Source organism: Periplaneta americana, chromosome 16, assembly GCF_040183065.1.
Source record: "Periplaneta americana isolate PAMFEO1 chromosome 16, P.americana_PAMFEO1_priV1, whole genome shotgun sequence".
Taxonomy (NCBI): Eukaryota; Metazoa; Arthropoda; class Insecta; order Blattodea; family Blattidae; genus Periplaneta; species Periplaneta americana.
The window spans coordinates 136,584,410-136,599,928 of NC_091132.1; the positions used below are offsets into that span (position 1 = coordinate 136,584,410).

A 15,519-nucleotide genomic window follows, 5' to 3' on the forward strand; every position below is an offset into this window, starting at 1 on the left:
TGGACGATTAGTACTGCTTGCCCAAGTCAAGTCTTTGAGTGAGGATATCGGGATGGACTGTAGAGGAATGTAGAGGCAAAACACAGTTGCCACATAGGTCATTTGACGCTCAGATTTCAATGTGTGCACATCATTTAAAATACACTACGGAGCGCAAATATTTTCTATCCTTGTCTTCAGATAAAGGCAAACTGTGACAACAGTTATGCTGTCTCCCATCCTCCCGCCTCATGCAACTTTTTCTCCTATGCCCACGCTCGCCAATCGGATCTCCAAACCTCACTGTCGAGAGTGTGTCAGGCCGAAGTAGAAGTACAGTCTATTTCAAAACATCTTAAATTGTTCTCAGAGTGTTCGAAGTTACAATTGTGTTGCTCATACATAGTCCTGTAGTTTATTTATTTAATTTATATTTGTATATATTTATTTAATTTGGTGCAATGACTAACAAAACTATACACAGTGCAGGTAGGAAATACATTTATCGTGTAATTAAGTTCTGTGATGAGGAGAAAGAGAGAGGGCAGTTGATAGTACCCAAAAACAACGCGAACACACGTGCATCACTGGCAACCCAAGTATCTGAGAGAACAATCTCGCAAATAAGAAAAGAGGTTCATATAGTGGAGGATGCGGGAACTGAATTAGGAACTCCCGGCAAGAAAAAGAAACCATCTCCAAAAAAAATTTCCTTAGATAACTTTGAAATGTATGCATTGCGGAACATTATTAATTCTATGTATACTGTCAGAAAGGAAGTGCCCACTCTAAACAAAATTTTGAAAGATGCAAAAGAGATGTTTCAGTTCGAAGGGAAAAAAGAGTTTCAATTTAACAATTCAAACCATCTTTTCCGAAAATTATTGAAGTTTTGGGGTTTAAATTAAAAAAATGTAAAAATCAACAGTGTGTGCTGGTGGAAAGGGTTGATATTGTAGCATGGAGAGCTTGCTACTTGAGAGTATTAAAAATAATCTCAAGATGGGAAACAAGAAGAAAGCAATAATTTATATAGATGAGATGTGGATTCAAGCTTCTTAAACAGTTCAGAAATGTTGGCAAAACAAAAAATATTTGAGCCCAAAGATACATCATTGTCCAAGCAGGCGGTAAAGAGGGTTAATTCAGAGGGCTGAACTTCTCTACAAAGCCAAACAAAATTCCAGGGATTATCATAACGAGATGAATTTTGAAAATTTCAGTAAATGGGTTAGAGAGAAGCTTTCACCCAATCTGCCACCTAACTCATTAATCATTATGGACAATGCTCCCTATCACACTGTAAGGAACAACAAATCTTCTACTACCGGTTCCAGAAAGCAAGACATTGAAACCTTGCTGCAACAAAATAGTATTCTGTATCAAGAAAATGTGAACTTCTGCAAATTGTGAAAGTTCACAGACCACCTCCGCCATACAAAGTGGACAGTCTATTCCAGAGCCATGGACATGAAGTTTTAAGGTTGCCACCATACCACTGCAACTTAAACGCAATTGAGTATATATGGGGTATTGTGAAACAAGTGGCAGAAAGAAATGTCAGACAGTTAATGTCACAAATTGAATCTTTCACTGTTGAAGCGTTGCAATCAGTGACAGCTGAAGAATGGAGAAAGTCTTGTCAGCACGTGAGGAAAACTGGGGAAGAGTACTGGTTAAAGGATGGACTAGTTGAGATGGAAAAGGAGAGGATTGTGATTCAGTGTGGTGGAATTTCCAGTGATGACGAAAGTGATGATAACCAAGAGGACGAGAGCGATGAAGATGACATAGGCACCGAAGACTGTGACATGTCTGGCATTGTTCCTTTAAAGTAGCTCTGGTGAGTCAATTTACTACAGTAAAACCTCGATAAGATGCGCTCGCTTATTACGCTATCCCATGTAATACACTTTTTATGTCCGGTCCCTGCACATTTCATATATAACGCCTTTATAAAATACCCTGTTTGTTGCGCTCTAGTCCCGCATAATATGCTGTTTTGTGGAATATTTTTGATGTAATTTTCAGCAATGTACTGTAATAGCAATGAAACATCTTGGTCATTGAACTCACTGGTGCCATTAACCTAAAAATTTTGGTATTCGACCCTTTACCTGCACATTTAAACCTTCATACTTCATACCTTAGTATACCTCACCCTCTTGTTACGCTCTCTTATTCGACTCCTTACCTGCGCGCTTAAAGCCTACAAACAGTTACAATACCTCACTCTCTTGCTAACCCTCTCTCTCAAACAGCATTCCTCACTCGGCCGTAATAAAATTCTGGAAATTCCTGCTGGTCAGTTTGTTGTCCTTTAGTGTATTGAAGTGTCTGTGAATGTGATTACAATGAGTGTTAACGAAAAGCCCTTTCTGTGTCGGAAAAATTGAAAATCTTACGGAAGTACGATGAGAACAGTACTCTTATTCAGAAACAACTCTCTGATGCATTAGGAATCCCATCATTGACATTAAGAACGATAATAAAAAATCGCGACTCAATCACTACAGCTGAGACATCGGGAGGATGTAATCGCAGAAACTGAAGTGTGGTAAACATGAGGACTTGGAGAACACGCACACAGCAAACAACTATAAATGGCTTTTTTTTTCGAAAGAATTAAGTACAGTACATATTGTAAATGTCTTTGACGTACAGTACAGTAATTACATAATGGAGTAATACTGTATTACCTTTCATGAATCATATATTTCAATAAAGAAAAATGCTAATAGATACTGTATATAAGTCAAAATTAGTATATACACCTAATACACGGTCCCGGTTAATACGCATTTTACATCCGATCCCTTGAACAGCATCTTATCATGGTTTTACTGTATTTTGTTTCATTCACTGTATTATATATTGCATGTTGCATTGTCTATTTACTTGTATCAATCATATTATTTCTGTGTCGTCGTATTAAGTTTACTTGCTTGTTACGTTTTCATTACTGTTCTATGAACTGAAGTGCAGTAGGAAAACTTTACTGTCGTATGTGCCATATGGGTCTCCTCTCGTTACCGCCTCCTTTCACTAAAGAACTGCCTCCAACTTCCTCTCTTGGCTTGTAAACGTAACTTGATCAGGCAGTACTGTCTTGTCAATGTGTTAAACACCTTTTTTATTCGAAAACTTAAGACTATAATATTATATCCTATAATTCTATAGAATAAGCAGATTTTTAGTTTGAAAAAATAAATATTTCATTGGGTACCATCAAAATGTTTGTAGGTTTAAAAGCCAAAGAAACAGCAGATGCAGTTTCAAAAAGAGCTACCAGTACTATAGCTAGAATTTCAAACATAACATCTAAATATAAGAACCTTGTAATTAAGCTGAATCAAATGTAGAGCATTAGAATTGAAGCTCAATTATAATTGGATTCTTGCTTTTATACAAAAAAAGTTTGACACAAAACCTGTCAAAGATGCCAGAACAAAGGTGTGAGAAATACAAGATATTTTATTATTTGGAATTGCTAATATCCTTTAGTACCTAAGTGTTGCATAAATATTCAATATCTGCAGAAGAAGCTACCAGCAAATTTAAGAGGACAAATTGAGGTGGTAGCCGGAAAAAGGGCCCATGGGTCTATAGGCCCTTTTTCGGGAGAATGTTTAATTTGATTCTCCGTGTTAAAATCTACTTGCTTACATAGTTTCGTTTCAATATCTTGTAAACAGAGGGCAGGGTAACTAATTGAATGAACCCATGCACCCTTGTGTAGTTGTGGAATGCAAAACATCAACACAGTCAGCTTGAGGCAGGCACTGCAAGCAGTATAATTGTGTTGTGTGTAGCAGTTGTGATCTGAATTGTTTCAAATTGGAAAGATATGGACATAAACGAAAAAAGAGGAGATAGGACATGAAAATGAACTTGAAACGAGAAGAACAATGAATAAACAACATATTACGTATGTAACTTCTAAAGGTGCTCTTGTTGAAGGTAAGTTTTTGCACCTGTTACCTCTGCTGCCAGAAGAAATGTTTCTCCAAGTTCACTATGATGAACAAGAAGATCTCTTCGAAATATTTTACAGTGGGCAAACAAAGTTACTGCAAAATGCTACAGTGGCAGGCTTGTTATAAAAAAATCTACTAGTCGTAAATGCAACTTAAAATCCAAAAGTAAGTCGTGAAAATGCATGGACATATTCTCTGTGTCGAAGTGGGTTCAGCAAGAGGTGTGTTGTCAAATGATTTTGGGAATCTTCAAAATTTCTGTCAGAAGACTGAGAATAATAGAAGGGAAAGTATTAAAAGGTGAAACATTTGAGGAAAAAAGGGATTCTTATGAAAACAGACCATATAAAATGAACAACAATATAATCAGGTTTACTGCAGTCACATCCACAATCAATTCCACATAGCAAGATCCACTATTGTCCACACCCAAAGCTAAATGTCAAGATTCTCTTTGGGTTATTCTGTGATTATTACAAAGAAAGACTAGTGAAAAACTGAATGCGAAGTACAAATATTTCAAATAGTTGACTTGACAACATTATTGAAGAAAGCAAAGTAGGATTGGAAGAAAACATCAATGAAGATGATTCTCAAAGTGAGTGTGAGTCCATCCAGGATGTGCACTAAAGTGTAAACTGCACTGAGTGTGAATCCATTCTATATTCAATATTAAATAACCTGTAATCTGTATTCTGTACCCAACAGATATTCTTGATTCTTATGTATTCGGTACAATTTATGACGTAACTATGAGATATATGTAAGAAATATAATTTTACTAAAATTATTATGAAATTGTAAACCTCTGTAATGTGCGCTCTTCTATGCTGATATTAAATTTCTGCTAGAATATAATATACTGAAAATATTTTGATAAAATAAACTTGTTCTCTGGAAAAAGGGCCTATAAAATGCTTCAATAAAATATATTCTTTTATTAACACTATTACAATCGGAATGTATTATTTAACAGAATCCTGTAGACAAATAATATTGTAACAGTATGAAAATAGTTATCTTGATAAAAGTGCACCCAAATCGCAATGACATACAAATAAATCTTTCAATCATTGTTTTCTCGAAACATGACTTTTGCTTATGGGCCCTTTTTCCGGCTACTGCCTCAATTGTATTGAGGAAGAGGAGGTATGATGATAAAAAAGAAATCTTGTTGTATTGTGATCCAGCTGAAACAACTAACAAGAATATAGATTATAATTACATAAAGGAATTGAAATTAAATAAACTGTCTCAGGACACAATAATACATGTAGGATTTTTTAAAATGGCAAATTTAAAGAAAACAACTTCATAAAAATGTATAAAATATCAAAACTTGGCACTGAAATCAGAAACATATTAAAACTTTAGTCTCTGGATAAACTTCGGGGCTTATACCGTGTTGTCTTGGCGTTGGTGGCTGATGTTTTGACCGCTGTGTTGTGGTCATCTTCAGAGCTGAGCAAATTGGATAAAGAAATTGTGTGCGAGCTTGTATATATATAGAGGAGTCTCAATAGGGGGAGGACCTTCAGTGATGGGTCGTAGGTTCTCCTTCTGACATCTAATTGGTTCTTCATTGTCCAATCCGGTTGAGGTCTGTATGGAAGGGAGTATTCATATTAAAGACTGCCCCCATAAGGTCCGAAAGAGTGACCTTGATTCTGAAGATGACCACAACACAGCGGTCGAAACGTCAGCCACCAACACCAAGACAATGCGGTATAAGCCCCGAAGTTTATCCAGAGACGATGTACACCAGCTGCGGAAGCCTACGCGAACATGTTAAAACTTTAACTGGTTAAAACAGTATTAATATTCTAATCAGTGGAAGGAATAGTCCCCTTTGCCCTCACTAAACACCTTTATGAAACTGAACTTGTGGAAGGACTCGCACCAATTCAAGATGCCACAATCCTCCAAACATATTATAGGCTTCTATTTGAAAGTTCCTAGTAATTGAATGCTATTAAATAAACTTTAAGGAACTGAACTCCCAGGATATCTTATAAATTAAAAAAGCTACAATCATCCCAATGTATTGAAAGTTTCTAGCAATTAAGTAAGATGGAATAAACTTTCAGCACTCTTAATTATGTGATACCAGTTATCCTTAATTATTCCAATTATGAACTTTTTAAGAATTCTGAAATAGTTCTCTGATGATGGACGAGGATTTCTTACTTTAATTTGAATTTCAGAACTCGAAAATTTCAGTAAGATAAATTATCATCAATACAGCTGCAAGTAATTAGAAGATCATATTGACAAAATTAATACCTTGCACAGTTCCAAACAAGCCTCTTTCCTGTCTGCTGCGTGCTGAGCAGCTTGCTGATAATAGAATCCAGGGTGCTGTGTCTGCAGTGCTGGCAAGCCTTGCCTTATTGCTTCATCGAATATATCACCAAATACACAGAATCTACAGAGAATAAATACAATTTCAATTTCATAATTACAGAAACAAAATACGTATATGCAATTCATTAAAATAAGTGTTTTAAATATACCAATGACAATCCTTTACAGTATTTGAAAATATCTAAATCTGACTTTATTTGTAACTTTATACTGAGCATCTATTAAACATACTTCCAATCCATGTCTCATCGCAAAAATGGAGTTCATGTTGAACTTTCGTACACTACTTTTAACACTTGAATATAAATAATTGATTAAATGGCGATCTTACTCGTGTTAATTGTGTAAGACTGTGCAGCTTACAGCTGTTTCGGTGCTTCATCACACCATCCTCAGAGCCTACTAGATCTCGGAGTCATCTTGAACTTTGCTGCCTGTTGTGTGGCACCACTTAACACTTTTCAACAATCGAATGCACCCACACCAACAGGCAGCGAAGTTCAAGATGACGCCGAGATCTAGTAGGCTCTGAGGATGGTGTGATGAAGCACCGAAACAGCTGTAAGCCGCACAGTCTTACACAATTAACACGAGTAAGATCGCCATTTAATTAATTAAAAATGGAGTGTTTCACAGTTTCATCTATACTCTGTTAAAGCATATTATGTGCTATTGGTGATTCTGGACGACCTCAGTAAATAATTTCGACACCACATGACAACCAGTTTCTCCATTGTGTAGTCTTCAGGAAAAAATTAATCAGAATCATCTTCACCAATTTCATTTATTTTTTTCATTTCATTTATTATATTCCATAGATCTTACATGAGCAATGAAACTTTAAGATGTGAAACAAGTCAAAATTTTACAGTATTACAATTTGTACAATTTTTACAATATTTTACAATTTTGTAATTTTCTACAATTTTTTACAATTTTCTGCAATTTTTTACAATATTTTGGCGAGATGTAGTGAGATAAGGTGAGGTCCGAGGATTCGCCAAAAGATTACCCAGCATTCGCCTTTTGGTTGGGGAAAATGTCGGAAAAAACCCAATGTCCAGCAGTTTCCTCTACACCCACTGTGTATGAGAATTATTGGAGAGCAAGAGAATTAATAGCTTTATTGTCAAGAACTTAGCATCAGTTAACAACATTTAATATAATCTGAAAGACATACTGTCATTGATTTTATGAAACCTCCTGTATGACAGCAAAGAACATAATTTTTCAGGAGGAACAAAAAAATAATTAGGCTTACATAAAAATATTAGGCAATTCAGTAGAAAATGTTGGTGAATTTGATGGATATCAATGACATCATCGAGGATCAGTGTAGCCCTATTGATATTTAATTACTTTTTCCTTCCTCCTGAAAAATTATGCTCTGTGCTGTCATACAGAAGGTTTCATAGAATCAACGACAATATTTTTTTATCACTATGCAATACTTCATTTCTCTTATACAGAAACACTATGGTTATGGTTACTATGGTAAACATTTAAATATTGATACATTCTGTTATTGCTTGTGTTATGACAGTAGTCCTATTAATAAAATTAACATAAAACTTAATGTTTTTAACCTGGCAGAGTTTACATTTTCTATATTACTATGTAAAAACATAGTTAAACTTTCATTTATAATATAAAACCGTATCATAATTTTTTTACATGCAAGTATCTAGATTGGGTCTGACAGAACCGGAGCGAGCATTTATGCTAAAAAAATATGTGCGAGCTCCGCCAGGTTAACAGAAAATGAGAGAACTGAGATCTTGATGATGAGAGGATTTGGTGACAGACGACATACAAACAAGAGTTATACACACTTTTAACAAAATTGTACCGAAATAAATAACAAAACATTAAGTTTCAAATCGTTGTCTGTGATGGCCTACCATTCAATTTCAGTTAACATCTTCTTTTATATCGCTTTCATCAATAAAACTCCTTTTATAACACAAATGCCTTACTATAATAATACCGGACAGCTGTATACTAGCAGCATTGACGTGTGTGAAATATCGCGGACTTGATATCTAGCGGAGCGGTGTGGAATTACATCCACAAATACAAACATTAACATAGCAGGATTCGGACTATTGTTAAAAACATGAGTTACTAATGTGGAATAATATATGAAACACTTAAGAAATGTTGAATAGATTTAATATAAAATTATTATCTTATATCAGAGCTGCATATTATGAGAAATACTGCATACTTCATATTACTTTCCGTAATTAATTGTTACATACTTTTTTTTGGTTTAGTGAGACAAAAGCAATTCTGACATTAAGACTGAATTTACAGTAATGCTTTATATACGCATTGCTGACAACTGCAAAGATAAAATTGATAGTAATCTGATGCTTGTAATGATTAGTAAAGGCATGTGGACAACAACAAAACTTAATTTGATAAAACCTTAAAATTTCCAATACATTTTAACTTCTATTTATTTATTAGGTCTAAATAAAAAAGCTAATTTGTATTTTTCTATCAATACAAAAAACGAAGGAATTAGGCCTACTAAAGAATGTTGTTGACTCACATTTTATGATCCCTCGGAAATCGAAAGTACGATTTAGAGAAATTTATAATGCTATAATTTTGTAGCAATTATACACAGCACATCACAGCACTAATTAATAGAACTATTAACTAACACAGCAACAATATACATTGCAGTTGATTAGAGCTTGCTTCACGAGTATCGCCACACTGGCTGCCTAGGTAGCAGCACCAGCATCATTCGTGCACAGAACTACTAGTGGTCCAGTATTATTATACTGGGTGTTCATTTCAAAGTGTCATGACGTCACTGTTGTTGGGTCACCGATTTGAAGCGAGTTTCAGCTTATATGTTAGAGAAGTTGCCTATTATTTAAGGCGTTCTTCAATCTGAACTTGAGAACGTGTACGGTATAACTTGAACGTCGTAGCAACAGATGGCGGTCTGTACGGTCTGTGTGCTACCATAACCTCTTTCGAACAAGTGTTTTGTGCCGGCAAGTCGTACGCAGGGTATTTGTTATCATCAGTTGCGTACAGTAACATTCCACAACACAAATCAAATGCTCCGTGTCCATGTTGACCGTCGAAGTTAATGTCAACAAATACGTAAGTAATCGTCTTAACCCTCTCCCCATATCCCGACAGTACATATTTCCAAACAGTTCGCATTCCTGCCACTACCGGCGTTACCGTACGTATCGGTACGTACTCTTCAGAATGAACGCCGTGCTTGCTAGGCAACTTCTCTGCCTCTTAGGTTATACACCTCTGCGGAAGTGTAGGAAGATTGAATTCTCTAGGCTCATCTGGTAGCCACATGACGGCATACAGCGAGCCATGACACATTTTGAACTGAACACCCAGTAGTAAGGTATTTGGTAACAACATGTATCAACAATTAAATTGTTACCATAGTAACCATGACCATAGTGCTTTTGTATAAAACAAATGAAGTACTGCATAGAGATACAAAAAAAATACTATGCTCTTTCAGATGATATTAAAAAACTACAGAGTGTTATTTAAAGATATTCTCAACGACGTCTTACCTCATACAACAATAGCTGCAAAAACATTTTATTTCCATAAAAATATTGCTTTCTAAATAAGAGATTTAAGGTTTCTGAGCTTTTAGTCCAAAATCCCCTCATTCAATTTTAATTGCAATTACGTGTTACTTTTGAAAACTACAGTATAAATATGACAAAGCTTTTATTATATCTTCCTTTTGAAATTAGAAATGCTAAAAGTCTTTTTGAAACTTTATTTCAAATACCAGGAATCAGAAAACGTGTAGATGAACATGGCCTCTCTATACAAGTCAATTACATGTAACAGGTAAAAGAGAGTGTATTATCATGTCAGTGGCACTACAAGCTCAGTATCAGAGGTTTCCAGAGGTATTCTGAAGTTATGACGAAAATTATTGTCGTCACATATTAATCTGTATTTTCGACTCCAAACAGTCCATGTAGCATGATATAATCCAAACTTTATTAGAGAGAAATTTTTATTTTATCTCAGTTCATATCTAGACTTTCTGACATAAAAAGAATTCCTTCTGTTACCCTATTAATCTATTTTTAGCTCGAGTGACAAGTTAGACAAGATGACCTTTTTATGTGTTTAGACTAGACGGCATTTCGGAAGGCGGTCAGCTGCTATATGTGCCGTAGCATTTCTGGTATGTGACGTCACAAGCTTGTACAGTAGAACCAATCGGAATCAGTCAGTAACAAGTACTTCTCGAGTTCGTTTGTTCATGTGTGAGTGTTTCAATACACTGAATAAGAACTATTTTTAACATTTACTGTGTGTGTGTAAGATAAATAAATGAAAGAAGAGACTGTAAAAAGACAAGTCCTGCACAGGCAGGCGCGGAAAATAGTGTTTAAGGCGTATAATTATTTTGAAAACGTTGATGAGCAGAACGGTGCCGGCCATCTTGATGCTGGCTGCAACGTTACCAACGCACAAGAAACGACTGCAGAAGCATGTGTTGTGGGATTGAGAACCGTGCAAAGAATATTGAGTGAAGAAAAGAGGGTTTGTTTGGTGTCATGCTTACAGTAATTAATGGCTAAGGTCATTATTGTCTTTTGATAATTTAAATTCTCTCCTGCGCTATTTGTATTGCATGTGCGCGTGAAGTATGATGTGGCAGTGTTGTACTTTGCCTTGCTTTCTCTATCTGTCTCTCTCGACGCAAACGCTAGCAAACTATCGCCTTCCGAATTGCCGTCGACTCTAGTATGCCACAGGACTGGCTGGCAATAATGCCAGATACAACCTCAGAGAAGATGATAATGAAGTGATAATGGAAAAACTGTAGAATTTCAGAGGAAAAAAACATTAAGTCTCTTGAATATGGAAAGTCAATGTGTTATTCATTTGGTTTTTGATAGTGAGGTGATGATGGTGTATTTATGGCAAGGGAAATTAGAGTTCCCAAAAAAAAACACGTCCTGCCACCATCTTTGTCCCCAACAAAGACTGGTTTTCATCATCTAGAACCATGAAAATTCATAAACGAGAAGTAGCTAGTAAATTTTATTTGGAATGAGCTCACTTATGAAGAGGATTCGTTCGAAAGCCATAAATTAATGGCATAGGATTACGAATTCATTTCCTTCCAAAGCAGGTCATGTAGAGTAATTTTAATCACCCTTAAAAATCATCACTCTTGGTTGGCACACCACCATTGAAGATGACTTGTGCACCAGAAATTCCGCTTGAATCTGAACGAAGGTTTCTGACAAGGAAAGTCGATGTACTATTATTTATTTATTTATTTCATCAATCTTTGTTCACATCATGGCGGGTTAGATGTATTCCAGTTCTTAATCCGCCATCACTCTCTATACAGATATTACAAAAACTAATACATATTAAACCTATAAGTATCCTCTGTTTACAATACTAATACTAATAATAATAATAATAATAATAATAATAATAATAATAATAATAATAATAATAAACTAATAAGTATAGCTCTTTTATTTAAAACTCCTACTTTAGCTTTTTCATTTTTATGCTCAATCTCTTAAGAATTATTTTGTTAACTTCATTGACTACTCTTCGTAGTTTCTTATCGTGTGACTACTCAACATTTATAATTCCATCTCCGTTAGAGCTTTGACTTTCTCTTCCCATCTAATTTTAACTCTAAAAAGAAATTTTCCTAATTTATGCAGATTGCTGGCGTTTAGGTGACCATTTTTTTATAAGCTACTATAGTGTTTATTTGTAGAAATTTTCTATCCACCCAACTGTTTCTCAAATCATTCATTGCCTGGCACTTTAATGCAATATGCATTGCGTCTTCAGCTAGTCCACACAAAGGACATTTATCCTTCTCTACATTGCCTCTCCTATTCTTGAGTCTCCAGATACCTAATCTCCACCATGCCATTCCCACTCTCTCTTCCCTTGAATTTAGTCTAACATATTCTTCCTGTTCCCAAAACTGCTTCACCTCCCTATAGTATTTTAGTGATCCTCGGTCTTTAATATTACTAAAAAATCTTGTCTCGAAATTTCGTTTGCCTTCTCTTTTACTATTCTTCCAATAGTTTTCGTGTTTATAGACTCTAGTTCTCTCCATAGCCAATTTAGACCTAATCTGTTTATTTCTCGTTCCAGCTCTTTCAGCCAATTCAATTTCCAATTAGCGGCTTTCATACAAAAGATACTGGTTTTCATAACTGCCGAATCATTCCTACACAGAATATTACCTAAATATTTGATTTTTCTTTCTAGAATAATTCCCAGACTCGAATCGGTTCCCATCTCTAGTAATGCTGCCAGGTTAGAAGCATTCTCCGGTAGTCCTAGAAATTTTTTACACATTTTGGCTCTTACTTTATCGATGTTTCTGCTGGATAACCTATTACCCCAGATCTCAATATTATATAATATTTTCGATGTACTATTAATACAGTTATTGATATGCCAGCAAGAATAAGAAAATGAAAATTATATTAAGACTATGTTAATGATAACATTTCCAGTACAGTTTCCTCAGAACACAGATTCCTCTTACAAATGGAAATACGTGGTGTATGTCGCACATTCATTGGTTTCAGACCATTTCCATGAGATGGTATTTTTTATAGTATATTTAATACTTCCATCTCCCGATTCAAAACAATTGTTGTTATACTTAAAAGTGTCAAAATATTTGCATATATACTTCTTTATTAGTGTATTTATAGACAAAGAAGACTTTTGAGGTTATTACATTTTTCATTTAGACAAAGAAAATTTTTGAGGTTATTACATTTTTCATCGATTAAAGATGTCTATAACATTGTTAAAGCAAATCTGGCTTTCAGACCTGTGAAGCAGACTTGAATAATTTTAGAGGAAAAATTGTTCCAGGGCAGGGTATCAATTCCGGGACCTTTGGCTGAATGCACCAACACTCTACCGACTGAGCTACCCAGGAACTACACCCAAAAATCTCAATTTTTCCCTTTATATCCATACACCTCAAGTTGTTAAATTAGTTTGCGCTATACTGGAGAATTAGCACGGTCACTTTGAACCGTGCCGTTACGTTTAGTACCAAATTTAAGTAAATACACAATGTCACCAACATAAGAACGTGACGTGGTGTGTGGCGTAGTTGGCGGGAGAAATTTTTTCTCTCTCTGTCTACCTCCTTCATTCTGAACATTATTGAGAGATAGCACCACTGTTAGCGACAATGTGTATTTGCGTAAATATTGCGAGTAAATTATGACGAGTGCCTTAGATGAGAGGCTCGGGACAGAAACAGTTTTGCTGTAGCGCATGCGCGGACCTCTCATGCAGTGGGAGCGTGATCCTTACTTGAATTTATTTTTGCGTGTACTTGCAGATTAAATGATTGAGATCCCTTCTTGCTCCGGTTACAGGCATTGCATTTACGAAGGTTGTTATATTATATTATGTTAGGTTAGCTTAGCTTAGATTAGCTTAGCTTAGGTTAAATTAGCTTTGGTTAGGTTAGATTAGTTTTGGTTAGGTTAGCTTAGCTTTGGTTAGGTTAGGTTAGGTTAGGTTAGCTTTGGTTAGGTTAGGTTAGGTTAGGTTAGCTTAGGTTAGGTTAAATTAGCTTTGGTTAGGTTAGATTAGTTTTGGTTAGGTTAGCTTAGCTTTGGTTAGGTTAGGTTAGGTTAGGTTAGCTTTGGTTAGGTTAGGTTAGGTTAGCTTGATTTGGTTCGTCCATGTAGTAGTTAAAATTATATAATATGACAGTTTTTGATTCGTAATATTGTTAAAAAATAATAGGCCTATAATGAAAGCGGTGAATAATTTCATGGTCCTTAATTTTTTTTTTCGTAAAAGGCTAGGTATTTTTCTATAGGCCAGAAATAAAACAGCAACGCCGTCATAATTACGTACTTTACGCTTTGGCGAACATTAACCGGAAATTTACTTTCCGTCATTTTAATTGTATTCCGTGAAACACATCTTTTTTCCTGTTAATTTCCTTGTGATAACCTAGTTTATTATCTTATTACATCTTCATTTTCATTTAATGCATTCAAAAAACCGCCGTTGTACTACATAAAACCTTGAACTTGACTAATGGAGTGAATTATTTAAGAATATAGTCGCGAATTTGATACGGCTCGGTACGGCCCGGTGACTAGTGGCCAGGGAGTAGAGTCGACTATCGATATTGGTCTGCCGTGCGTATTATCCAGTTGTTCCTTAGTTTGTCCATTTCTGGTTAATGTAGTATGTATTGATTTCCCAGATTGTGTTCCAAGACGAATTATTTATTAAATTATTTACAGAGTCAGAATTTACATCTACATGTTACATTTATACTTACTGCTTTGACATCCAGGCATGATGTTCAAATGCCAAGTCTTTCGGACCTATCCTATTTTTGAAAAGTTCAGTATGTTTTCTGAATTGCGCAATGGCATCACGAGGAAGACTTAACTGAAACATCAGTTTGCATAGCTTATAATTTACAAATCCGGCCACTGTTTTTATTTCCAAAGCATTAGTATCTACCATACGCAATTCCAGTAAATTGCTGTAGGCTTGAGAATAATTCCTGGAAGAAAACAAATATTTGTATTAATTTTATATGCAAGGAATGTACTAGAAAAAATAATTGTGCATAAACATAATGAAAATGGTAACACTTCTCTGAACAGGAAAGTTAAAATTCAATCACAATATACCTGTAAACAATAATTGTTAATCACAGCTTGGACAATAATTGTTAATCACAGCTTGGACATTGTGTGTTAAGTCGCAGTTCTGAGTTTGAATTTTGACTTGTAAAAGGCTTATTGCTATAAGAGGGATTGGCTGTGTGACAAGCTCGAAGAAGGGATGGACACTGTCGTTCAGCAAGTTAGAAGTAGAGTACTGTAACCTTCTGCACTTTGGTAACAAGTCAGTCAACTATCCGAAGACAGGTTTGAACCTCACAAGTGACACAAATTAAGAAATAACTTATGAGGCAACTAGTAGTGATATATGAAATTCTGGAACACTCGCTGAGCTCATCCTGACTAATATTGTGTATTAGCTGTGTTATTTCTAGCTTCTAACATATGCAGGTTGTTTTCGTACACTTTTTGTTTGAGGGTACCCCATAGATAAAAATCACACGCAACAACTCTGTTGTCAAATGAAAATACTGTTGAAAAAATGTTTAATTCTTTTC

At 35.3% G+C, this 15,519-nt stretch overlaps 1 protein-coding gene across 5 annotated transcripts in view; it reads right to left on the minus strand.

Annotated features, from left to right (window-relative positions):
* Window positions 1–15,519, minus strand: part of gry (trafficking protein particle complex subunit 11 gry) — a 107,273-nt gene that overhangs the window by 70,363 nt on the left and 21,391 nt on the right. For all 5 annotated transcript variants that reach the window (XM_069813055.1, XM_069813053.1, XM_069813054.1 and 2 more), the window contains exons 6-7: window positions 14,668–14,898; window positions 6,240–6,381 (exon numbers count right to left, since the gene is read on the minus strand). In XM_069813055.1, coding sequence (XP_069669156.1) covers window positions 6,240–6,381; window positions 14,668–14,898 — 373 coding nt within the window. The remainder of the gene's footprint in view (window positions 1–6,239; window positions 6,382–14,667; window positions 14,899–15,519) is intronic.